Genomic DNA, 26,019 nt, shown 5'->3' with positions numbered 1-26,019 from the left:
GAGTAAGGTTAGATCCTGTCAAACTTACATTGTTTTCTGTGACACGTTGGAGATATTTTACCTTAAATCCTGTCCTATTGACAAAACTGTCACTGGGACAAGAAGGGAATAGAAATGTCTAAAAAGCTGACCGGGGTTTCTAACTCTTCACTACCCTATCTAAAACTAAAACTAAAGTTTGTGGCATTACACTTTAATAAATTTTATGTTAGGTGTTTTTGTAGGTAGGTTTAAATGAATATACATCCATTCAGCTATTTTCAGCGCTGCAAAACCAACACTTAACAGATTTAGAAAACATATCTGAGCCTAGGTTCCCATTGGAGCGATTTGTCTTGCGATTTGAGAGATCAGATCACATGACAAGTCGCAGCCTATTGGAGGCAATGGCACTGTTCCAATCGATGCGACAATGATTTTGCGGCGCCGCACCGATTTGCAAAAGTAGTTTCTGCACTACTTTTGCCGATTTCAGGAGCGACTTCAATAGACATCTGTGTACAAAGCCACACAGATGTCTATCAAGTAGCAGATGAAATTGCACTACTTCAAGTGAAGTAGTGCGGTTTCAAAGTAGCAGCAATGTGAACCAGTGCTCAATGTTGAGCTTGAAAACGCTTCTGAACTTTTAGTGTACATTTGTACATAGAAGACCATATGATGCATTGAGACCCATTTAAGAATGTTTGCTCTTTCCTGAGGGGGCGGATTGGAGGTGAGGAGGTGACCCTCGCAAACCTGTATGCTCCGAACGAGCGCCAGGATGCCTTCATGAAGCGCCACATTGCACAACTCTTGCGTTACTCGACGGGACAGTTGATAGTGGGGGGCGACTTGAACATCCCCTTAACACCGACAGAGGACACATCTACTGGATCATCCTCGACCTCACGTGACTTGCGCAAACGCATCGCTTCGACGTTGCACTCGGCGCAATTGATTGACGCTTGGCGCCTCTTCCACCCGGGGGAAAGGGATTATACATTCTACTCCAGGCCACATCAGTCGTACTCCCGCATCGACTATTTTCTGATCCCCCACAGGCAGAGAGATACTGCCATTGGTTCGATAACCTGGTCGGACCATGCTCCGATAACTCTATGCTACGCCTTGTCAGAAGCCCGGCCGGCACAACGACCACCGTGGCGGCTTAATGAGGGCCTGCTTCAAGACCCGGAGGTCATGGCTGACATTGTGAGGGAGATAAGCTACTATTTTCACGCTAACAAGACTCCAGACAGTGACAGGGGGGTGGTCTGGGAGGCCCACAAGGCGGTCATTCGGGGGGTACTGATTAAACATGGCGCCCGACTTAAACGACTAAGGACAACACAATTGAAATCGCTGCTACTGAAACTTCAAACGTTAGAGACGAACCACAAGCAAACCCCGACCAGACAATTGGGAATTGAACTGGACGTGACGTGGATGCAGGTCACCGACTTACTACACTTTAAAGCCAAAGCAGCTTTGCAGATCTGCCGGCGGAAAGTATATTAATGCGGTGACAAATGCGGTTATAAAAAAATAAAATAAAAAAAAATGTTTGCTCTGTGGACCTGTGCCATCCATTTTTGATGCTAGTGTGCATGAGACAAATGTCTTGTGATAACTGTGTTGTATGCAAATAGTAAGGTTTATGTGGCGGTATCATGTATTAAATGAAGTACATACCAGCCTGATTTTGTTATACATTTAAAGTCTTTTGTATATTTTATAATGGGTGAAAGATGTATATCTTTATACACAAGAGAGTCCCATTTTTCTCTCTTTTGTTTCTTGTATTAAAAGTTAGAGATGTTGGTACACCCCCTAATGGGGTTAATATACAGCAATCCATGCATGTACATATAGTATAAAGTCAATGGTTAAAAACTTTTATGTGGGCACATCTCTTTGTTAAAACGTTTCTATCGCTATCAATGTCACAACATGTTTGTGGGCTACTCCAGAAAGCAAAAAAAAAAAAAAAGAACATTTCCTTAAGTAATTTTTTTTTTTTTTTAAGGTTTTAAGGTGAAACATATTGCTTAAAAAATGCGCAGAAGTGTCTAACTTACCTTGAAGGGTGGTCCACTCTTTAGCTGACTGGGCAAGTGAAGTGGTCAGGATTGAATACCTAGGGCCGGATTCAGATACGAGATACGACGGCGTATCTCAGGATACGCCGTCGTATCTCTGAGTGCGGGCCGTCGTATCTATGCGACTGATTCAGAGAATCAGTTACGCATAGATTTCCCTAAGATCCTACCGGCGTAAGTGTCTTACACCGTCGTATCTTAGGCTGCATATTTACGCTGGCCGCTAGGTGGCGCTTCCGTATAGTTACGCAATGAATATGCTAATTAGGTAGATACACCGATTCAGAAACGTACATCCGGCCACACCAGGGAGAAAGCCTCACATTACTGTGTGTAGTTACAGACAGAAGAACAGGAAGTGAGGATTTCTCAGAAGAAATAAGGACATTTAAAAGCAAAATGGAAGGATGAGGTAAGTGAAGGAGGACTGCACTAAGGTAAAGGAAGCTATTTAGGGAATTTTTTTTTACCTTTACAACCCCTTAAATTAAAATGTAGTTACTATACTCATTTTACCATGCCTTAGAGACCTATATCTTATCATAACTATAATATTTGACCTCTCATTATGATCTTATAGCTGGATTCAAATAGACCACCACATCTTTGCGGCGGCGTAGCGTATCGTATTTACACTATGCCGCCGTAAGTTAGCTAGGCAAGTACTGTATTCACAAAGTACTTGCCTGCTAAGTTACGGCGGCGTAGCGTGAATAGGCCGGCGTAAGCGCGCCAAATTCAAATGAGGATGTGGGGGGCGTGTTTTATGTAGATTAACTGTGACCCGACGTGATTGCGCCGTCCGTGTACATATTCCAGTGTGCATTGCGGCAAAGTACGCCGCAAGGACGTATTGGTTTCGACGTGGACGTAAATTACGTCCAGCCCTATTCACGGACAACTTACGCAAACAACGTAAAATTTTTAAATTTTGACGCGGGAATGACGGCCATACTTAACATTACTAGTCCAGCTATTTGATGGAATAACTTTACGCCTGAAAATGCCTTACGTAAACGGCGTATCTTTACTGCGACGGGCGCACGTACGTTCGTGAATAGGCGTATCTAGTGATTTACATATTCTACGCCGAACGCAATGGAAGCGCCACCTAGCGGCCAACCTAAATATTGCACCCTAAGATACGACGGCGCAAGCCGTCGTATCTTAGATAGGTTTAAGTGTATCTCAGTTTGAGAATACACTTAAACTTAGGTCGGCGCAGATTCCGAGTTAGGTCGGCGTATCCACTGATACGCCGGCCTAACTCTTTCTGCTAATGTATACTTGTACATCCATTGGTAAATGGACTGATACTCTAATGTTTTCATTTTATATTGTTTAAAACGGAATAAAACAGATTCAACATAACTTACTTTGAATGGGTCATTTAATTATATTTTCTGTCTGTACTTCCTTCTTACACATTAATATGACTTAAAGGCAATCACAATATGAATAGAAAATTTAGAGGCATATTTGTCTCTGAAGCCTTGCAGGATTACAGAAATAAACAGTGGATAGCAAATCAAATTCTTCACAATAAATGTTGAAAGCTTATTATCCTAAAGAGGAATTGAACTTTGGAAGCTCCGCAGAAAATAAGCAAGCAAGTGACAAAAGATTAGTCACTCGTATTGCCTGCGATCTCCATTCAACTGATCTTCCTCCAATTATTGACTTACTATGCCTTATGCCGCGTACACACGATCGGTTAAACCGATGAGAGTGGTCTGATGGACTGTTTTCATCGGTCAAAACCGATCGTGTGTGGGCACCATCGGCTAAAAAAAAGCCAACTTGTTTTAAATTTAACCGATAGATTCCTAACCGCTAGTAAAAAAAGGATCGTTAGTAGGCACAACCATCGGTTAAAAATCCATGCATGTCTGACTAGAAAGATCCCCCTGTTGCTCCTCTCGACGGACGCCGAAAAGGCGTACGACAGAGTGAGCTGGCCCTTCCTACTTGAAACCCTCCGCCACATAGGACTGGGGGAGCACATGATGAAGTGGGTGCATGCTATATATTCCCGCCCGTCGGCCCAAGTCAAGGTCAATGGCCACCTGTCCTTATCGTTCCAGATTACGAACGGAACAAGACAGGGCTGTACGTTATCGCCTTTGATATTCGTCCTGACTCTTGAGCCCTTCTTACGCCTTGTCAGAGACAACCTCAGCATCTAGGGCCCTAGTCTAGATGCCACCTTGTCCCCGAAGATAGCGGGTTTTGCGGATGATCTACTCTTCTTCCTGACTGATCCCCTAGTGTCTCTACCAAACTTGCTCAAGGAACTGAAGACGTACGAAGAGTTGTCAATGTTCCGTATCAACTATCAGAAGTCGGAAGCGCTTGATGTCGCCTTGCCACCCTCGTTGGCCGCTCTCCTTTGACTTGACTTTCCGTTCAAGTGGGCTTAGTCCCACATCAAGTATCTGGGCATCCTTTTGCCCGGTAAGACGGAGGAGATATTTCCCCTCAATTTCCCCCCTCTTTTGGCGGTCATTAAAAAAGATTTGCAGGAGTGGCAGCAAGGGGTGTTCTCTTGGTTCGGCCGCTGTGGAATAGTCAAGATGAATATACTGCCTAGATTATTGTACCATTTCCAAGCCCTCCCTATAAAGATACCTGCCTCCTTCCTGAGAACGGTAAATAGAGTTCTTACCCAGTTTGTATGGGCCCAGAAACCCCAGAGGTTGGTGCAAACGGTTCTTCGACTTCCAAAGCTGAAGGGTGGTATGGCCCTGCCAGATGCCAATCTTTATCATACTGCATGTCATCTTACCCCTATTTTGGACTGGACTCGTCACAGCGACCTGAAACAATGGGTGCAAATAGCTTGACTCGTTGCCCTGGTGCCCACTGCCCCTTCCGAGGCAGGTTTCTGCCCATCCCACGGTTGGGGTGTCGATCCGGACGGTGTTAAAGGCTTTTCGCGAACTGTCGGTCGCACCATCTCCATCTCCACTCACCCCGGTGGTTGGCAACCCAGCCTTCAGCCTGGGACTAAATGACCCTAGATTCCTAGAGTTGAAACGCACAGGGTAATCCCAGGCGCGACAGTTCCTATCCAATGGCCAATGGAAAAGCAGACAGCAAATATTGGAGGATCCGGCCCTGGTGGGACTGTCTTTCTGGCAGAGGGTAAAGCTTTCCCACTACATCAGATCGCTGCCCCACCCAGTGTCCTTTGGGAGACAGCTGACCTCTTTTGAACTTCTATGCTCAGACCAATCCCCGCTGAGGCATGCGATCTCGCTAACCTACCAACTACTGGTGTCTCCGCCCGCGGAATATCGACCTTCTTTTATCTCCCGATGGGAGCGCGACTTGGGCCTCCAACTTACGGAGAGACAGGTTGATCGGATCATCCTTTTCACTCATAAAACCTCTATTTGTGCGAGGCTTCAGGAGACAGGATATAAGGTCCTATCCCGTTGGTATTACACGCCGGAAAAGATCCACCAGATGTTCCCCCAGAGCTCTGACTTATGTTGGAGATGCGGGGAGGAGGTTGGTACGCTCCTTCACGTCTTCTGGTCATGTCGCCTCCTGCAGCCCTTCTGGACGGAGGTCCATCGGATCACGCAGAAGTTCATAGAGCGGGTGCTGCCTTTTTCCCCTGGAGTCTTCCTTCTGCATCACCACGAGATCCCGGTTAAGGCCTACAGAGGATCCATATTGCCGTTCCTAATCACAGCAGCAAAAGGCTGCATTCCCTTAAACTGGAAGCAGACCCAGCCTCCGTCGGTGGCCGGATGGTTGAGAAGAGTAGCGGATATCCATGCAATGGAGGATTTGGTACCCACGAAAAAGGGCATGAATGAAAATATTTCCAAAACCTGGTTCCACTGGCAGGAATTCATCTATTCAGAGGAATACTGGTGGTTGAGGGTCCGGCCCCCCTGAAAGGGGTAGACTCTACATGCTCCCCGGCTGGGGTGGTTGTGACTGGATGATGGTACTACCCCCTACCCCCCCTCCCCCTTTTTTTTCCTTCCCTCTCCTCTCTCTCCCTCTTCCCCTATCTCTCCTCCTCTTTTCTCCCTCTAGCTTTCGTTCTTCACTCCTCCTCTTTTCTTGCTGCTATGTCAGTGTGTTAGAGCCGGTTAGTCACCGGACTCTCATTCAATCTCTCTCTCTCCATAAAATGGGCCATGCAGAGTACAGTATGCTCCTGCTCTTTTGAAAAGCGATGTGAGCCCCTTCGGCTAGCTTATTCCTACTATGTGATGTTTCATGCATGTATATCAGTTGGGGGAATGCAACACTCGCTGTAATGTAACTCAGATGTATCTCTGTATTTCTGTATGTCCCTCCTTTCTAAATAAAGAATTTATAAAAACAAATCCACGCATGCTCAGAATCAAGTCGACGCATGCTTGGAAGCATTGAACTTATTTTTTTTCAGCACGTCGTTGTGTTTTACGTCACCGCGTTCTGACACGATCATTTTTTTAACCGTTCTCATCCGATGGACTGATCGTGTGTACGCGGCATAAATCTGCACTGTATCTATGACTGTGCGTCTGGTGTCAGGGACTCCACCAAGCACAGTTCGCCGCACAGAAGTGTCATCATCAGATCCCAGTTCATATCTCCTGACCACGATTTCAAAGTCAGATTCAGTGTGAAAGGGGGATAAAAAGGGCTTTATGGTTTGTTTTTTTCTGTGAAGTTTACAAACATGTAAACATGAAATAATATACAGTAGCACAAAACTGTGGCAATAAAAAGTAAATCACCTGGTGCTTCAATTAACTGCTTGTATACACTCAGGAACGCTGCTTCTGCTTCTTTGCTTCTTTTACTAAGTGCAACAACCTGGTGGACAAGAAAGATAGAATACATATAATTACAGAACATGACTATACACATAAAAAAAGACAAATTGTTGTGAATCTGCAAATAAGAATGGAGGAGCTTGTACCACTGGCATGAATGAAATGTTTCACAATAACTCATGAATGTCAGCAGCAGAATGCATAGTCATATGTACTCCTATATCTCCTTGTCCCAATGCATTGTGACTGATGCAAAGGCCTGGGGCATTTAAAGGCTGCAGTTGTAGTTTACACCCAGGTCTTGTCTCTTAGCAATTGACCTGTAAAACTGACCTGACCCGTAAAACACAATGGGATTGATTTACTAAAGGTAAATAGTCTGTGCACTGTAGGTGCACCCACAAGTACACCCACAAGCGCACTTCAAGTGCAGTTACTCTAGTTCTGAGGGGAACATGAAAGGAAAATAAAAAAATATGCAATTTTTTGCTTGCACATGATTGAATAATAGTAATCAGCAGAGCTTCCCCTTATTTCAGAGCTTCCCCTCAGATCTAGAGCAAATGCATTTGCCTTTAGTAAATCAACCTCAATGACTAGTACTCAAAACATAATGAACAAGTACAATAAAGTGGTCTAATTTATGTGCATTAGGAAGGAAAACAAACGAACAACAAAAAAAAGAAAGAACTTGTCACCACCAACAGTGACCATTTACATTCTGTACTTTAATAAAGGGTGATACTAGATTGGTTACATACAGTTATGCTCAAACGTTTGCATAACCTGGCAGAAATCATGACATTTTGGCTTTGATATTGAAAATTTGACTCATCATGCCAAAAAACTGTCTTATATTTAAGAATAGTGATCATATGAAGCCATTTATTATCACATAGCTGTTTGGCTCCTTTTTAAATAATAATGATAACAGAAATCACCCAAATAACTCTGATCAAAAGTTTACATACCCTGGAATGTTTGACACACTCAGGTTAAAATGGCAATTAAAAGTTAATTGCCCACATATGTGACTTTTTAAATTGCAATTCGTGTCTGTGTATAAATAGTCAATGAGTTTGTTAATAGACCTGAGTAACAAGGTAATGGAAAAAGATATCCAAAGCCTTGAATATGCCAGTCAGTACTGTTCAATCACTAATTGAAGTGTTACTAAACCCAGGACCCTACATTCACTATATCTGGTCTCCCACAGTACACAAAACATAGAAATGCAGTAGTTTTATTAAATATAAACTGCTAAATACCTTTTATCATCAGTAGTTAGAGCAGTCCTTTGACTTCTACCAGTGTCCAACAGAGCACTGATTAAAGTTTGTAGAAGGAGTTTTCATTCTCCCATTTGTCCTATGAGGCTGCAGGACCCACGACCCTCTGTGTTGACAGTGCTGATTGGCCCTGTGCTGATCACATGCATCCCCCCCCTACACACCAAGCTGACCATGCACAGCTTGCCCCAAGGCTCTGTTCTATCAGGAGATGGTTTGGGGACTGTGGAAGAAGGGGAGGACCAGAGAAGACAAGATTAAGCAGCCTTTTTACACAATGCATAGGTTTAACCCCTTAGGTTCCACAATGAGCATACCAAGCATGCCTTATTGCATATACAGACTAATTTTACTGTAACATTTTAATAAGTGGAACATTCGGGGATCTCTCGATACCAAGGAAAGGTCAGCTAGACCAAGAAAGATTGCAACCGCAAATGCCAGAAGAATTGATTGGGATACAAACAAAAAAACACAGGTAATACAGGCTGCTCTGTAAAAAGACGATGGGACTGTTTCAAAGAGCTCAATATGACCATACTTGAATAAAAATGAACTGCATGGTCCAATTGCCAGAAGGGAGTCTTTAATGTGCCAATGCCACACAAAAAAAAAGCCTTGTGAGGCGTGTCAAGGTGTTGTCGGGCATAATGTAACTGGGCTGTTTTTGTGGCATTGCCACAGTAAAGGCTTATTTCTGGTAACTCAAACATGTAGCTCAACCCAAGTATTGTTGGGTTCTTTTCCTTTCTCTCCATCCTGTATTTTTTTACATTTAGCACAGCTGTGCATGGCTCTTCCCACACAACCATGCCATCCATTTACAGATCCATTCATGCAGAACTGTGAATGGAAGACTTCAAGACCCATCTATCACCAAAGGACTCATATTCCATTAATTGCTTGCTGCAAACACACACAAAAAAAAGTGTATACCTCTGTACAGACCTGGGACTGGAGGAATAACCTTTAGGAGCCTGTGCAATGCATCCATGATACACTGATTGTGGTTGCAATACTTTGAAGGCCCCAGAGCAAAAAATTAATAAAATAAATATGGGTGCATTTATAAACTTTTGCAAAAGGTGGATTATGCCTTAACTAATTCAAACTAACTTTTCAGCCTCTCGATCAATGGTTCTCCTTCCTACCTAATTATTGACATTAACTATACTTAATAGAAGAATAGAAAAATTATTTGTTTCAGACCTATGCACATGCACATTATGTGTAGGGCCAGCATGGGGGGAAAAAGTCCTTGCATGCAGTAGCACTATGAGGTTTGGGGCACACATTTGCCAATGAGTGGAGCAGTCTGTTTCTGTCCGGGTTGGGAACATTTCCAGCACATACAGATCTGAACCAAGCCTTAAAGCCTAAGCATAGTCAAAATAAAAAATACAAACATCAGCACAAGGGACATGACTTTCTATGAATGTGCTGTGTCCTTTGTGTTGCTGGCTTCTGGTTTTCTTGAAATTTTCTACCATCAACCCCCACCCCCACCAACTTACCTTTCTTATTAACAAGGTTTTGTTTGTCTGCAGTGCTGCTACTCACTAGGTATATTTTTTCTATCACTCTAAGTAAACATTAGAGACTGTGGCCATAAAGAGGTGCACATGGTAATCAACATTACAGGTTGTAAAATTCAAGCGATGATTGATTGAATTTAATTGACCCAAAAGGGGAGATTTACTAAAACCGGTGCACACAGAATCTGGTGCAGCTGTGCATAGTAGCTTCTAACTTCAGCTTGTTCAACTATAAAACGTAGAAGCTGATTGGTTACTGTGCACAGCTGCACCATACTCTGTGTGTACAAGAAAAGTTTCTCCAGACCATTACCACACTAGCCTGGACTGTTGAGACAAGGAAGGTTGGATCAATTGATTCAAGCCACCAATACTAAATTCTGACCTACATTCAGAGTGCCTCAACAAAAATCACGATTCATACGAGAAGCGTACATTTTTCCAGGCCTCAGCTGCCCAGTTTTGGTGGTCCGACATTAGCTTCAGCTTTTTGTTCATAACTAACAATAGTGGAATCCAATGTGGTTGTATTGTTATAACCCATCTGCCTCAAGGCTGAAAGTGTTGTTCATTCTGAGAAGCTTTTCCGCTCATTACAGTTGTAATAAGTGGCCATTCCCCTCTGACCTTTCTCATTAACAGTGTTTTTGTCTGCAGTGCTGCTACTCACTGGGTGTATTTTTTCTATCGCTCTAAGTAAACATTAGAGACCGTTATAAGTGTAAATTCTAGCAGATCAGCAGTTACAGAAATACCCAAACCAACCTGTCTGGTGCCAAAAATCATATCATTGTCATAAACACTGAGATCCCATTGATATGCGAATATTACCTGAAGCACCAGGCTTGTATCTTATGCACTGAGCTGCAGCTGCAGCTACAGCCACATGATTGGCTGATTATATAATTGCATTATAAGTGTATATAAAGTATATAAATTTGGTGAGTGTACAGTATGTTTCACGAATTATACATGTTTCACCACATAGATATAACAATGTAATCAGTTTTACAGTAGAAGTTGGGGGAATAAAGTATTGTTCTGAAGAAGATTATTTGAATGTTGTAGGATAGTGCTGTTGCACACTGTCAATAGCATTATCAATGTGCATTGGCTCCAGAGACTTTTCACTGACAATGCTGAAGAGATATATGCGCAATAGTTCTCATACTTTAAGTATCTCAATCATTTATGAGGCAAGACTGCAAGAAGCACTTTTTCACTCCTAAAAATCAGTGCCTTTCATGGGCTTAACAGAAGCAAAGACCCACATACAGATAACAATAATTAGGACTTGGATGAGGTCAAACATTAGCTGTCAAACTGACAGCCACTAGCTATGCTAGAAGTAGTTTGAACTGTACTTCACCTGGGTGGTACTTACATCTCCCATGAGCCACAACTCAGCTTGTCTTAGATTACTGATGTTTTAACTTCCTCCCTCCTAAACAGTTTTTATGCTTTTTTGGGTTCCCTGGCTGTGTTGTTTCACTTCTGTCTCTTTCCTTATGTGTTTCCCCCATTTCATTGTCTTCACTCTTTGGGTGTTTGCATTTTCTGCCCCTCTGCTTGCATGTCTACCTGTTTTGTTTATGTATTATGATCGGCACATGTAGAAAATGCAACACCGCTTGGACATTAGTGAAAGTAAACGCCCAGCCCAATGGTAATCCTAATAATACAAACATTATCTACATATTAAACTAAATTGTGCAATAATTCCAAGTTGCATCCCACACTGATCTGTGTTCCCACACCATGAATCAAAATATGTTTCTAAAATGCAGGGCAACAACACCAGATTTTTATGTATCACATCTAATCCTTATCACATGTACTCCAATGTGTAACCCACAGATGTTTACAAATACTAAAAGTTAAACCGCACTAAATGTCCATCATTAAGTCATATTTCTTAATAACTAATAGTGTATAATAATTCAGATATACTGGTTTCTTTATCTGTGCAATTAAATCAATCTCCACCTCTGTGCTCGTGAATACTTTTCATCCACAGAGTGCTTAATGAACACCACCACTCTTGGAGATGTTGACCTACATATATAAATAGATCAAAAAACGCCTTCCACTTTAACAGGCTTTAAACACCTCCTTGGGATATCTCTGAATTTGCCATCATCAATGTTGTCTCTAGAAATCCACTCATCTAAATGGTACGCTCCTCAACTCGGCATCACCTCACTGGAACACTTGCCCACATCTGGGTTTGTGGAATGATGTCATAAAGTCTACCCTACATGTTTCATCACACCATCACATGACTTCCTCAAGGGTATCTACTGCTTGTATATTACAGCATTGAACATCACAAATTATGCTTTTCACTTTCTCTAACTCTAGGACAGTGGTTCTTAACCTGGGTTCGTTCGAACCCCAGGGGTTCGGTGAGTCTCGGGGGTTCGGCGGAGGTCACACAGGGCTGCCAGTACAAGGCAGGGGCGGACGGGTGCCCTGGGCGATAAAATTTCATATAGGAGGGGGGCGCAGCCGCAGGTGAAGCTCTGCCATGGCCGCGGCCGCCAGCGCGGCCAGTGGTACTGTACAAATTGTGTGTGCCGAGTGCACTCCTGCATCCGGGGACCGTCACCTTCCGGCTCCCTTTCCTGTCTACTGCAGCCTGTTTACTCCCCATATGAAGGAGTCTCTTGGTCCCTTCCAGCGGCGTGACGTCACTCCACTCACGGCCGGAAGGGGGGGACTCAGAGCGCTGCGCAGAGAGCTGTGTGTCGGCACTGCCTGTGACGAGCTAGAGAGGCAAGGACTAGTCTCGAGGAGCCTGCCTGACTAGTGGAATTTGAACCTAGCAGACAGTGTGCTAAAAAAGACTACTGAACTTGTTTAAAAGTAAGTAGAACCTGTTAAGAGCCACTGTGCCCATCACACGCAAAATCATATTTTATTTTTCCAATTAAGAAGGGTTCGTGAATGCGCATATGAAACTGGTGGGGTTAAGAACCACTGCTCTAGGACCAAGCGATGGAAAGCTATGTTATAATATCCACCAGTACTCTGCTGCAGGTGTATACACCAGTATGTCACCCCTCCAATCTCCCCCAACCCAATTTGCCTAGTAATGCCCCACCTAATCCCCAAGTTGAGTTTCACTTGGCCCCTCTGCCTACCTGTTGTAAAGCTACTGCAGATAAGACTCTTACCAGTCAAAATATGCTGGACACATGGCTGAGCCCTTCTTGTTTTATTGTGAATGTCAGGTTCACAGAGTTACATATTTACCATATACAGCTGTGGCCAAAAGTTTTAAGAATGACACAAATATTAATTTTCACAAAGTCTGCTGCCTCAGTTTTTATGATGGCAATTTGCATATACTCCAGAATGTTATGAAGAGTGATCAGATGAATTGCAATTAATTGCAAAGTCCCTCTTTTGTCATGAAAATTACCTTAATCCCATAATAAACATTTCCACTGCATTTGTGAAAAAGGCTTCAGGGCGCCAAAGAAAGTCCAGCAAGTGCCAGGATCATCTCCTGCAGATAATTCAGCTGTGGGATTGGGGCACCACCATCGCAGAGCTTGCTCAGGAATGGCAGAAGGCAGGTGTGAGTGCATCTGGTCGCTCAGTGAGGCAAAAACTCTTAAAGGATGGCCTGGTGTCACGAAGAGCATTAAAGAAGCCACTTCTCTCCAGGAAAAACATCAGGAACAGACTGATATTCCACAAAAGGTACAGGGATTGGACTGCTGAGGATTGTGGTAAAGTCATTTTGTCTGATGAATCCCTTTCCGATTGTTTGGGGTATCTGGAAAAAACCTTGTCCGGAGAAGAAAAGGTGAGCGCTACCATCAGTCCTGTGTCATGGCAACAGTAAAGCAACCTGAGACCATTTATGTGTGGGGTTGCTTCTCAGCCAAGGGAGTGGACTCACTCAGAATTTTGCCTAAGAACACAGCCATGAATAAAGAATATTACAAAACCACCTCCGAGAACAACTTCTCCCAGCCAGAACAGTTTGGTGATGAACAATCCAGCATGATGGAACACCTTGCCATAGGGGAAAAGTGATAACTAAGTGGCTTGGGGAATAAAACATGAAAATTGGTGGTCCATGGCTAGGAAACTCCCCAAATTCGGGCAAACTCCAAGCATTGACTATGTAAGAATGGGCTGCCATCAGTCAGGATGTGGCCCAGAAGTTGATTGACAGCATGCCAGGGCAAATTGAAGAAGCCTTGAAAAAGAGTCAACACTGCAAATATTGACTCTTTGCATAAACTTCATGTAATTGCCAATAAAAGCCTTTGACACTTATGAAATGCTTGAAATTATATTTCAGTATACCATAGTAACATCTGACAAAAAGGTCTAAAAACTCTGAAGCAGCAGACTTTGTGAAAATTAATATTTGTGTCATTCTCAAAACTTTTGGCCACAGCTATAGTTCCACTAGGACGAAAGTTACATTATAAACCTTAAAGTAACACTAACACCTAGTGACAGAACTACATGCTTTATAGAACCTTGAATGTCTACAAATTGTCTAAGATCTTCAAGTAGTTGTCTCAACCAAAACACTTCTTGTCAAGCACAAGCTGCCAAAATGTGTTCGGCTTCTAAAGAATATATTTCCACTGAGATTTGCTTTTTTCTTGTATCAACAACAGGAATGTAGCATGTTGGTCATGGTGGGAAACCACACTCACTTAGTTATAGTAGTCAAATGTATGCATGGATATCCGCTTTTCATGTGTGGGTCAGCACCCTAAGTGGCCAGTGGCCTAAACACTACACTGGGCCCCTCACCAGAAGGATAAAATATGTCCACCTGGCAGTGACTTCTTATCACCTGCCATAACCCTCCCCCTATCTTTCCCCATTCCACCCTCTATTAATGTCTGATCCCTAACTGACCTGCCTGCCCAAACAAATTCTAATTCACCCCCCCCCCTCATTTCCTAGTTTACATACTCCTCCAGCCTTCCCATAAACCCCTCTCCATGCACAGCAGACTCCCTTCCATTTAGGTGCACACCATCTTTATCATATAGGTTGTACCCCAATGAAAAGTCAGCCCACTGCTCTAGAAACCCAAATCCTTCCCTCTTACACTAGGCATTCAGTTCTCTAATCTCCCCTGTCTTTCCTCTGTTGCGCATGGCACAGGCAATATTTCAGGGAATATCACCTTGGAGGTCATACCCTTTAACTTGCAGCCTAGTTCTTTAAATTGATTCTTAAAGGAGCCTCCACCTTCCATGTGTTTTGTCATTGGTTCTAACATGGACCAAGATAGCTGGGTTGTGCCCAGCCCCTCCCAGTAATTTATCAACCCGGTCCACCGCATGCCAAACCCTGGCACCAGGGAGTCAGCAAACTATTTGATTGAGGCGATTCTGGCGACAAATTATTCTATCAGTTGTTCTGATTATAGAATTCCCTATTACCACCAACTGTCTAGGCCTACCTGTACTACCCTAACCACCCCTACTAGATGAGCTGCTCTCCCGGCTGTTAGGGGTAGTAGTGAAATCCAGGGCTGCCACCTCTGTGTTTGCCAACTCCACATCTTCACTCAACTTGGCAAATTAATTTTGGTGCTCAAGCACAGGACTGGCCTAGCTACATTAAACTATCTTCTTACCTGATAATTCTGACTTACTCCTCCACCCTCCACATTAACTCCATTATCACCTGCTCAGTGAGCAGAAGGCACCTTTCAAGGTTGTCCTTCCTGCAACTTGCTCCTCCTGATCTCCAATGTGAGCTTCCAGAATGGCAACCTGCTCACATCTGTCACAGCGGTATGCATCCTGGAGCTGTTGCACCATTTTTGCATACATGTGGCACACTGTGCAATAAGCAAAACCTTTTACCTTGCTGGTACTCATTATCCTAGTTCCAATATAATTACTTATAGGAAGTTTAAGATGTTACTTACAGGTTAGAAGACTCCTGTCTTAACTCCTGTTTTTTAACTCCCTACTTTTGCTCACAATTCCACATGCAAGCCAACATTGGCCCAGATTCAGGTAGATCCGTGCAATATTTGCGTGGGCACAGGGCAACGAGTTTTGCTCTGCGCCCACGCAAATATTTTGAAATGCCCGCGATTCACGGAGCAGTAGCTCCGTAAATTGCGCGGGCGATATGCTAAACAGCCGGGCGTAAGGCTGCCTAATGTAAATGTACCCGCCGGGGGCGGGAATCATTTAAATTAGGCGCGCTCCCGCGCCGAGCGAACAGCGCATGCTCCGTCGGGAAACTTTCCCGACGTGCATTGCGGCAAATGACGTCGCAAGGACGTCATTTGCTTCTAAGTGAACGTGAATGGCGTCCAGCGCCATTCACGAATCACTTACGTAAACGACGTGAAATTTTAATTTCACGAGCGGGAAGCGCAGCTATACTTTAGCATAGGTTGCCCCTGCTATAGCAGGAGCAACCTTGCGCTAAAGTCGCCGTACGGAAACTCCGTACCTTGCGTGCGCAGGGCCCGCGCAACTTTTGTGAATCGGTGGTAGTATGCAATTTGCATACTATACGCCGATCACAATGGCCGCGCCCTCTAGCGGCCAACGCAAGAATGCAGCCTGGGATATGAAGGCATAAGGAGGCTTATGTCTGTCATATCCTAGGCTGCAGTCGGTGTAACGAGGTTCCTGAATCAGGAGCACTCGTTACACCGGAGCAAGTAAGCCCTTGCGCCGCGCAACCTATGGTTGCGCGGGCGCAAGTGCTTCTTGAATCTGGGCCATTAACTATGAGCAAGCTCAAATGTGAGCTGTATAGAAACTTATAAACACTTGTGAACAATTAACCACTCCCCTTAATTAGCAGACTGAAAGAAAGAAAAAAAAATGCTGTTTAAAAAATGTCAGAAAAGGAGGGAGAAAAAAGTGTTTTAAAATCTGATAGCGAACTTATCCAATGAGGAAAAAAAAAAAAACATTTGTAACCACAAGCGTCCCTGAGCAGTCAAAAGCACAACTCATGGTTCAAGATTTCACTTTTGTTTACAATTTCTACATGCAAGCCAGCATCAACTGCGAGCTAACAGGTCTAAGAGATTGGCTGGGGTATGGTGCAGCATCTTCTAAGAGGTACCCCTTTAACTAAGAAAAAGGGGCAAAAGGTCCCTTGGTAGCAATTGTTAGGGGGCAGTCTTTAGTCCTGACTAAGCCGGCTAAATGTTGATGCTCAGTAATTGCTGGCACAGTTCAAGGCCGTCAACAAGGCCTGCAGGCATCTATAGCTATAAGATAGTTGGCTAGGTAGTTCTTCATGGCTCTGTCTCTAGTGGTGCTAGCAAGAAGTGGCTGCAAGGCCCTCGCAACAGACACCGACCAGGTGTCAGCTCACTCTAAATTGCCCATGGTGACTCCAATAGGAAGTGCAGCCCTGGCTCTCTGCACTCAGGTCCCAGCTCTGCTCTGTGGGTTTCCAATCGAACCGTCCAGTCTCTCTCTCTAGGAGGACACCCTGCAGCATGGTCCACTCACTCTCTCTATATCCACTACTTTGATCTTATGTAGCATTTGCCTGGACAAATACATCTAGCTCTCTCCTCTTCTCCAGTGGGAATTGTATTTCAGAGGCCACTACTTCCATTGGCAGCACTGTCTCTAAGGACTACGTGTCTCATCAGGGGAACAATCCCTAATGAAAGCCACTCTCTCTATTAAACTGCACTGATAGCCCGGGCCTCTTCCAGCAGCCCTCCCCAATCTGTGCCAAAGTCCTGCATCCTTGCAAAGTGGATGGGGGAGCGGGCAGTCCAGCAGTGGCACTAGGCTACATCCCCATGCCACTTGACAGCCAATTGAGTAACACTTCATTAACTCTCATATAAAGCTAATAGTTATTACATAAATAGTTCTGTACTATGACTATAGCATACTGAAAACACTTAATGATTTGTGTCTTATTGCGGATAAAACATTCATCTATTTTACCTAAGCACACCAAATTAGCTTCATTTGAAATGGTTTCCTGCAGAAGGATGTTTTGTGAGTTATATAAACAGCACTTATGATCAGCTATCCTGTTTTCTTTAGTCTTAAAATCATGGCTAATTTCAATGCTATTGATTGTATAGTGTGTTGATAAGCAGTCTGCCCCAACTCCCATGCTAATCTTCCCACTCTCCCTGTCTATTTATGCTCTCAGGCAGCTCTCCATCTGGGAGGAAGGGTAGCACATATAATCATAAAGAATGTAATTAATTTGCTAGCGTACAGATCTGGCACACGGTTTACAAGAAAGCAAGAGATGTGTGGAGGGGCACACTCAATGCTTACATACAAAACAGCCAGAGTGGGAGGTTAGATCACTGGCAGATCAGACTTATAGACGCCACCGACAAGGGAGGAAGAGTCTCTGCTGCTTTGAGGATAAAAAGCAGTTAATGTAAAAAAAAAGTTGTTGATACCATATTTCATCCTATATACAGTTACACTATAAGCAATGTTCTCACAGTGGAATAATTAAACGGAGTCTGAATTGCTAAACAGCATCATAATGAAACAACTGCTACACTGTGTGCTAACTAAACCCCTATTTTTAACACAAACTCTTCAAGGAGTTGTAAAGGAAAATAATGTTTTGCCTAAAATGAATGTCTGCAAGGTAGACAGACAGAATAGTGTAATGATTCTGTTAAAAAACGGGTAAATACCTATTAAATTCCTACATCTATATCACCTCCGGCATTCTAGTTTCTGTTCTCTCATTCACTTCCTGGTTTGCATTGCTCGTTCATGTAAGAACTACATTTCCCAGTATGAATTGCGGCACACCCAGTAATTCACACCTCCTTGAAGTCTCTAACACGTAGAGAGCATCCTGCCACACAGATGTAGTTCCCAGGAGGGGGTGAGCACGTTAGTGACCACTGCAGTAAAGCCTCCCTTCACGGTGGTCAGTAAAATCAGACAAGCAGGAAGTGAACAGAACAGAGAAAAAATAGAGTAACTTCTGAGCAAAAACGAACAATGAGGAAGTGAAAAGTGGAATGTCTGCAGGTAAAGGATGCTTATTATGAAAAAAAAAAAATCCTTTACAACCCCTTTAAGCCCTGTACACACGGGCCAGAATCTCGTCAGGAAAAAACTGTAGTTTTTCCTGACAAGATTCTTGGCAAGAATATCTTGCCGCCCGAGTGTACAGACACTCCTTTCAAATGAACCGCGGTTCTTTTGGAAGGCAAGAATGCGGCGACGTCATCGCATAGGACAAGCATGCGCTCGCCGCCATCTTGCTGCACCCTGCCTAGGAAGCTACCGCGCATGCGTCAAAGTTTCATTTCAAGCATGCACGGGTTTCCACGGCGACAGGTAAGTATACACACTCTTGGGTTTCTCGGCAGAAAAACACTGCCGAGAATCACAACGAGAAAATAGAAAACATGTTCTCTATTTTTCTCGTCGAGATTTTAGGCAGTTTTCTTGACGAGAAACCTGAAAGCCTCGTACACACGCTCGGTATACTCGGCAAGAAAGCTCTGCCCGCATTTTTCTTGCTGGTTCTTGCCGAGTAAACCAAGCGTGTGTACGAGGCTTTAGACAGAATAATTTGGTTGGTAGCAGACTGGTTGGTGAGTTGAGCTGGGAATTTTCTTTTCTTTTGTATGTGTTGCCCTTCCATGTGCTCTTTGCTGTGAAGACCAGTTATAGGTGGGGGCAGTGGCCATTTGTTTGTTACTGGTGTTATACTGGCGAGGGACACATTTTCTGCCATTGTGCTATGTGTCCATTGTGCCCCTATGCCTTTTAGAAGGGGCTACCTCTGGCTCACCTGCCCTCCATCTATTCATTACAATGCATATGCTTCCACTCTGGAGACTCTCATAAATTTACAAGCGTTAGGACTGCATAAATATAGGGGTGCCTTGGTTCGGCTCTGCAGCTTGCGCATGTATTTGTGCATGTATGCCAACTAAACAACTGTTTACAGCATAAACTGTTAGACAGGTCAATTTAGTTGGTACAGACTGGTTGGTAAGTTGAGCTGGGAATTTTCTCTGGTTTAGTTTTGTACACTGCCATATTGCTTGAAACTGTCCATAAATCACAAGGACCAAAAACAGAAGAGGACCAAATGCTATATCTATATATAGACCAATTAAGTGGTAAATCTTACAGAGAAGGCTGCTGACCTCATATGGTTTTCTCAGATTGTAACAAACCTTGGGGAAGCCTAAGCACCTGGCTCTGTTGAGAGACTCTGGGAGTGATTACGTTGATGCAGTTAGCCAGCCCGAACAAGTATTTCAATATGAGCAAACCAAGAAACCCTTTTTTAGGCAAGAGTTTTATATGTACAGGGTATATGTAAGGGTTGATATGTGGTTATACCCTCTTAGTATCTAATATGTTGTATATATGGAAGCCATTTAGCAGGTCAGTAATTAAAGGGCAAGGGTGCCTGAAGTTGGATTATTCTTTGACAGAGCAGTCGTGGTGGGAACAATTGTGAATTCCAGACTGGACTATGCTAACGCCCTGTACCTCGGACTCCCAAAGTACCAAATCTCCCGTCTGCAAGTCGTTCAGAATACGGCCGCCAGACTGGTGACTGGGAAAAAAAAATGGGAATCAATCTCACCTTCGTTGAGAACCCTTCACTGGCTGCCAGTAAAAGACAGAATTGCATTAGAAGCACTCTGCCTGACACATAAGTGCATCCATGGGAAGGCTCCGCAATATCTTTGCGACAAGATAGAACCTCACAATTCGAATCGCGTTCTGCGATCCACCGACCAAAATCTGGTCAGGGTACCAAAAACCAAATACAAGTCCAAAGGAGAAAGAAGGTTTGCTTTTCAGGGTCCTAGACTATGGAACGCTTTACCAACCAGCATTCGGTTGGAGGAAAACCACCTGACTTTCAGAAGACAGATCAAAACTCTGCTCTTTTGATGTCATGAGACACAAACAACTAGCGCCCAGAAGCGATTCAGTTCGCATGCGCCGCGCTTTATAAGTTTTTCATTCATTAATTCATTCAGAGCAATGTTATGCTCAAGGTTCCCCCCTGTATTTTGTTTATTTTGGAGTTGTTTTTGCCTGCCGGTGCTGTCCACTTCGTGTTTTTTCTCATTGTGGACATACATTGCTGGATTTTGGTCTGTCTCCAGCTGTGTCTGCTTGCCCCATATTGGCACTATATGTCCGCGCACTTAAACTAAAGTCAAAATGTAATCTAACTTTTTAATTTAGTGAAGAGGGATTACAACATCTGTCAGGTTTTATATGTCTGTCTGTGCCCCTGAGATTCACCCTCTTTATTGGTCCTATCATTATCACTTTAAGTGAAAGTAAAAGAAAAAAAAAAGAATTTTGGGTTGCCCAGAACAGTAATAATGGGGAGCCTGGGGACAAGCATAGTGTCACTCACTTTAGAGGGATATCCTCTCATTTCCTGTTTTGGTTATGGCACAGGAAGTGAAGGTAAATCTCACCAATGGGACACATATGGCAAAAATAAAAGTGACAAAGGTTATAACTCTTCCTTCTTCTAGCCAAACTGAAAAGAAAAGTTTTGCCTTCAGTTCTTCTTAGCATACAAGAGGTTGGTGATGTTTAATATATATATAGTATTAGGCAAATGGTATACACGCTTGTGTAAAATGATGTACATTTTTTAAAATAATACAATTTTAAAGTTTTTTTTTATTTATCAGTGAACATCCTACAAAGTGCATAAACAGAATATGACTTAAAAAAAATCTATATTTGGTGTGTCTACCTCATTTCTCCCAGGTATGCTTGCACACAGGTTTTTGCAGGCATGTGGTCCAATGCTTGATTATCCACTTCCCGCAAACCCCCGTAGCTGTACGTCGGTATTTTGATGTAGAATACTGGGGTTATGGCAGCAGATAGCGGTGGGCGGTCCTCTTTAGCATAAAAGTGGTCTCCACGGCAAGATAATTTTAATTGGCGGCGGGAGAGGTGAACACCCCCCCTCCTGCCGCATTTCGGTCATCTCCGCCGCTTACCAGAGCCACTGATAGTGACGGATACGATCCGATGTTCTCCCCTCAGAGGCTGTGAGTCGAGTGAGGGAATGATGGTCCCCACTTCAGTCAATGACGTTGGATGATGGAAGCAACGTCAAATGTCACTTCCACTCAACGGCCTTAAAGGGGACAGAATTATTTTTTTTTTTGTGCATTTAAGTGTAAATGTGAGATCTGAGGTCTTTTTGACCCCAGATCTCACATTAAAGAGGTTCTGTCATGCTTTTTTTCTATTACAAGGGATGTTTACATTCCTTGTAATAGGAATAAAAGTGATCCCTTTTTTTTAAAGGGACAGTATAAAAATAAAAAGTTAAATAAATAAGAAAATATATATATTTTTAAAGCGCCCCGTTCCACCGTGCTCGCGTGCAGAAGTGAACGCATACGTAAGTCGTGCCCGCATATGTAAACGGTGTTCAAACCACACTTGTGAGGTATCGCCACAATCATTCGAGCGAGAGCAATAATTATAGTAAAGACCTCCTCTGCAACTCAAAACTGGTAACCTGTAGACATTTTTAAACATCACTTATGGAAATTTTTATGGGTCAAAGAGGGGCAGGCCTAGTGGCGAGAGGCTCACCAGCGGAATCCAGAAGATCCAACAGGCCTCTCAATGATGTCACAAAAACATGAGAGCGCAGGACTGAGCAATTTCAGAAGACAAGAGGATCTCAGCAGGACAATGTTGGATCGGCTTGGCAGGTGAGTACAACACACACTTTGCACAACACAAAAATCTGCTTTAAATAAAAAAGAAGCAGCTGTGTAGGAGGAATGAAATTGGATGAGGAAAAGCTATGGGGCTAGATTCAGCAAGAATTTACGCCGGCGTATCTATAGATATGCCGCGTAAATTCAAAGCTGCGCCGGCGTATCTTCTTTCTGTATTCAGAAATCAAGATACGCCGAAATTAGGCTAAGATCCGACTGGCGTAAGTCTCTTACGCCGTCGTATCTTAGGGTGCATATTTACGCTGGCCGCTAGGTGGCACTTCAGTCGTTTTCGGCGTAGAATATGCAAATGACCTACAGATACGCCGATTCACAAACGTACGTGTGCCCGGCGGAATTTTTTACGTCGTTTGCGTAAGGCTTTTTCCGGTGTAATGTTGCTCCTGCTTCTATGAGGCGTACGCAATGTTAAGTATGGACGTCGTTCCCGCGTCGAAATTTGAATTTTTTACGTCATTTGCGTAAGTCGTTCGCGAATAGGGCTTTACGTTCACGTCGAAAGCAATAACGATTTGCGGCGAAATTTCGAGCATGCACACTGGGATTCTTTCACGAACGGCGCATGCGTGGTTCGTAAAAACGTAAAATACGCGGGGTCAACAATAATTTAAATAAAACACGCCCACATCATCCCCATTTGAATTAGGGGGGCTTACGCCGGCCCACATACGCCGCCGTAACTTAGGGCGCAAGTTCCTTATGAATACGGAACTTGCGCCCTAATTTACAGCGGCGTAACGTATCGGAGATACGTTACGCCCGCACTAAATTACGGAGGGCTATCTGAATCTAGCCCCTGCTCTACTAAAAGGTTGAGGTCACTGATGCCAGTCCAATGTAACAAAACTTACCCAATGGCAAGACTAAGCACAGATGCTTCCAGATATGCTATGCAAGCTTGTAAGCAGAACTTCCCTTTTGCAATCAGGAGATGTCCAGTAACGCTATTGCCTCAGATTTAAAAGTAACCTATAGGACCATGGTACTCCTATTCTCATTCCGGAGAAGTCTGGTTACAAGTGTTCTTCATGGAAGATTTATGGCTAAAAAGCCACACCTCTAACAGGAAAACAAGGCAAAGCGACTCGCCTATGCAAAAACACAAGAACCAGTTGGCGAAAAAATGGCATGTGCTCTGGAATGATGAGCCACCGTTTGGCTGCAACAGAAGGTAGTTTGTCTGCCAAAAGCCTGGACAGCACAACAAGGATAAATGTGTGCAGACAACAGTTAAACATGGTGGAGGTTCCTTGCAGGTTTGGGAAAGCATTTTTGCACATTGAATTGGGGATTTGGTAGAAATTAATGGTCTCCTTGATGCTGAAAAGTGCAAGCAGATACCATTATGCTATAAGGTAAGCGTTTGATCGGTCTCAAACTAATTTTGCAGTGGAAAAATGTCTTCTGTGAAAAGAACAGTAAATACTTGGTATATCAATGGTGCATCATTGAGTCTGTCTGGGATTACATGAAGAGACAAAAGCAACTGAGACAGCTTAAATGCATAGAACTGTGGTTTGGAAGGCTTTACCTGCCAAGTTCCCTAAAAGACTGTGCAAATGTACCTAGGAAAATTTATGATGGTGTAAATACAAAGTATAGACACACCAAATATTGATTTGATTTAGATTGTTTCTATTAATGCACTGTGTAGGTTAATTAATACATAACTATTTATGCACTGTACACACGATCAGTTCATCCGATGAAAACGGTCTGATGGATTTTTTCATCAGATATCCGATGAAGCTCATCAGTCTTGCCTACACACCATCAGTTAAAAAAACGATCGTGTCAGAACGCGGTGACGTAAAACACAACGACGTGCTGAGAAAAATGAAGTTCAATGCTTCCGAGCATGCATCGACTGGATTCTGAGCATGCATGGATTTTTAACCAATGGACGTGCCCACAGACGATCGTTTTTTTTCTATCGTTTTTTTTACCATCAGATAATTTTAAAACAAGTTCCTAGTTTTTTCACCGATGGATAACAAACCGATGGGTCCCACACACGATTGGTTCGTCTGATGAAAACCATCCATCAGAGTGTTTTCATCAGACAAACCGATCATGTGTATGCGGCTTTACTGCATCCACTTTGAAAGCATTCTCACTTTCACAAGTGCCTAACACTTCTGAAAAAATAAATAAAAATATAAATATACTGTATATACAATGGGTAAAATAAGTATTGAACGCGTCACCATTTTTCTAGGTAAATATATTTCGAAATTTGCTATTGACATGACATTTTCCCCACGCGTCGGTAACAACCCATGCAATCCATACACACAAAGAAACCAAAACAAATAAGTTCAGAAATTAAGTTATGTGTGATATAATGAAATCTCACAGGGAAAAGGTATCGAACACATGAAGAAAGAGAGGTGCAAAAAGGCATGGAAAGTCAAGACACAAGCTGAAATCTATCACTAATTAGAAAGCAACCTTGCCCTTTGTCAGTGCAATTTAATATCAGCCGGTTCAGTCTCAACTGATGGACTATAAAAAAGTGTCTCGTTGCCAAGGTGTCACACAAGAAACATCTCATGATGTTACCCATCATTGAGTCTATGGACAGCAAAAAGCAAAGCAAAGAGCTCTCTCAAGACCTTTGCAACCTTATTGTTGCAAAACATACTGATGGCATTGGTTATAGATAGTATTTCTAAACTTTTGAATGTTCCAGTAAGCACTGTTGGGGCAGCTTGGTCCTCAAAGCAGCTATATATTTGGCGTTCTATGGGTTTCTCAGGCCGGGTGAGTTCACTCGTATGGGCACAAGTTCCCGTGTGCTCACAATTAGCCAGTTGGTTAGATACCCGGATAATTTCCTGTTACATCTGGTTGTGTGCAATATGCAGCAGTTTGGGGCTGGTATGGACGTTCTATTTTTCAAGACCGGCAGTGCTTGGTGCCCCATTGTAGTTTTGGGACAGCTTATGGTGCTGGTTACAGACAGACATAGGCATAGTCCGTTGTTACCCTTCCCTAATGCTCCCCTCACGGCAGCACAGTTTACCAAGTATTGCCATAAAATACTGACCAACCTACGGTTAAAACCTGCAGTTTTTCTGGTTATTCTTTCAGGATAGCGTCAGCTTCCGCAGCTTCTCGCCAGGGGTTCCTGGCTCACATTATTAAAAAATTGAGTAGATGGAATTCAGCATGTTTCTCCAGATATGTCCCGGATCCACATGTTGAGATGTCACAGGCTTTCATGCATTTGGCTGATTGATGTTCTTACGTTTACTTAGAATAAATCTTTTGCTGATTCATCCTACTGTCTTTATTTTGGCCCCCTTTAGGCATACTGACCACTTGACTATGGCACACCCCAGGTCACTTCTCATGTTTTCCTTTATTACGTTTCTTACTCGAGCTTTCATAGACTCCAAGTACAAATGGGAAGGCTGGCCGCAGGTCAGCCTGAATTTGTAGGAGGAGTTGGGCTGTACTTAAACCCACCCTTCTCCTCCTTTTTTCCTGTTGGCTTTCCCGCTCGTATCCCACCCACCCGGTCCCCTTTTTTTTGTCTTTTCATTTCATTTGATATTTGAGTATGCCTCCTTTAAGCATACTGACCAT

General features: G+C 43.3%; 1 protein-coding gene across 1 annotated transcript in view; it reads right to left on the bottom strand.

Moving 5' to 3' along the window:
• Positions 1–26,019, bottom strand: part of CUX2 (cut like homeobox 2) — a 253,849-nt gene that overhangs the window by 224,561 nt on the left and 3,269 nt on the right. Inside the window, exon 3 of the mRNA XM_040352486.1 lies at positions 6,827–6,905. Within this exon, the coding sequence (XP_040208420.1) occupies positions 6,827–6,905 (79 nt within the window). The remainder of the gene's footprint in view (positions 1–6,826; positions 6,906–26,019) is intronic.

Source organism: Rana temporaria, chromosome 1 (genome assembly GCF_905171775.1).
Source record: "Rana temporaria chromosome 1, aRanTem1.1, whole genome shotgun sequence".
Classification (NCBI taxonomy): Eukaryota; Metazoa; Chordata; class Amphibia; order Anura; family Ranidae; genus Rana; species Rana temporaria.
The sequence above is the reverse complement of the archived record's forward strand: the minus strand, read 5'-3'. Positions and strand labels throughout refer to the sequence as shown.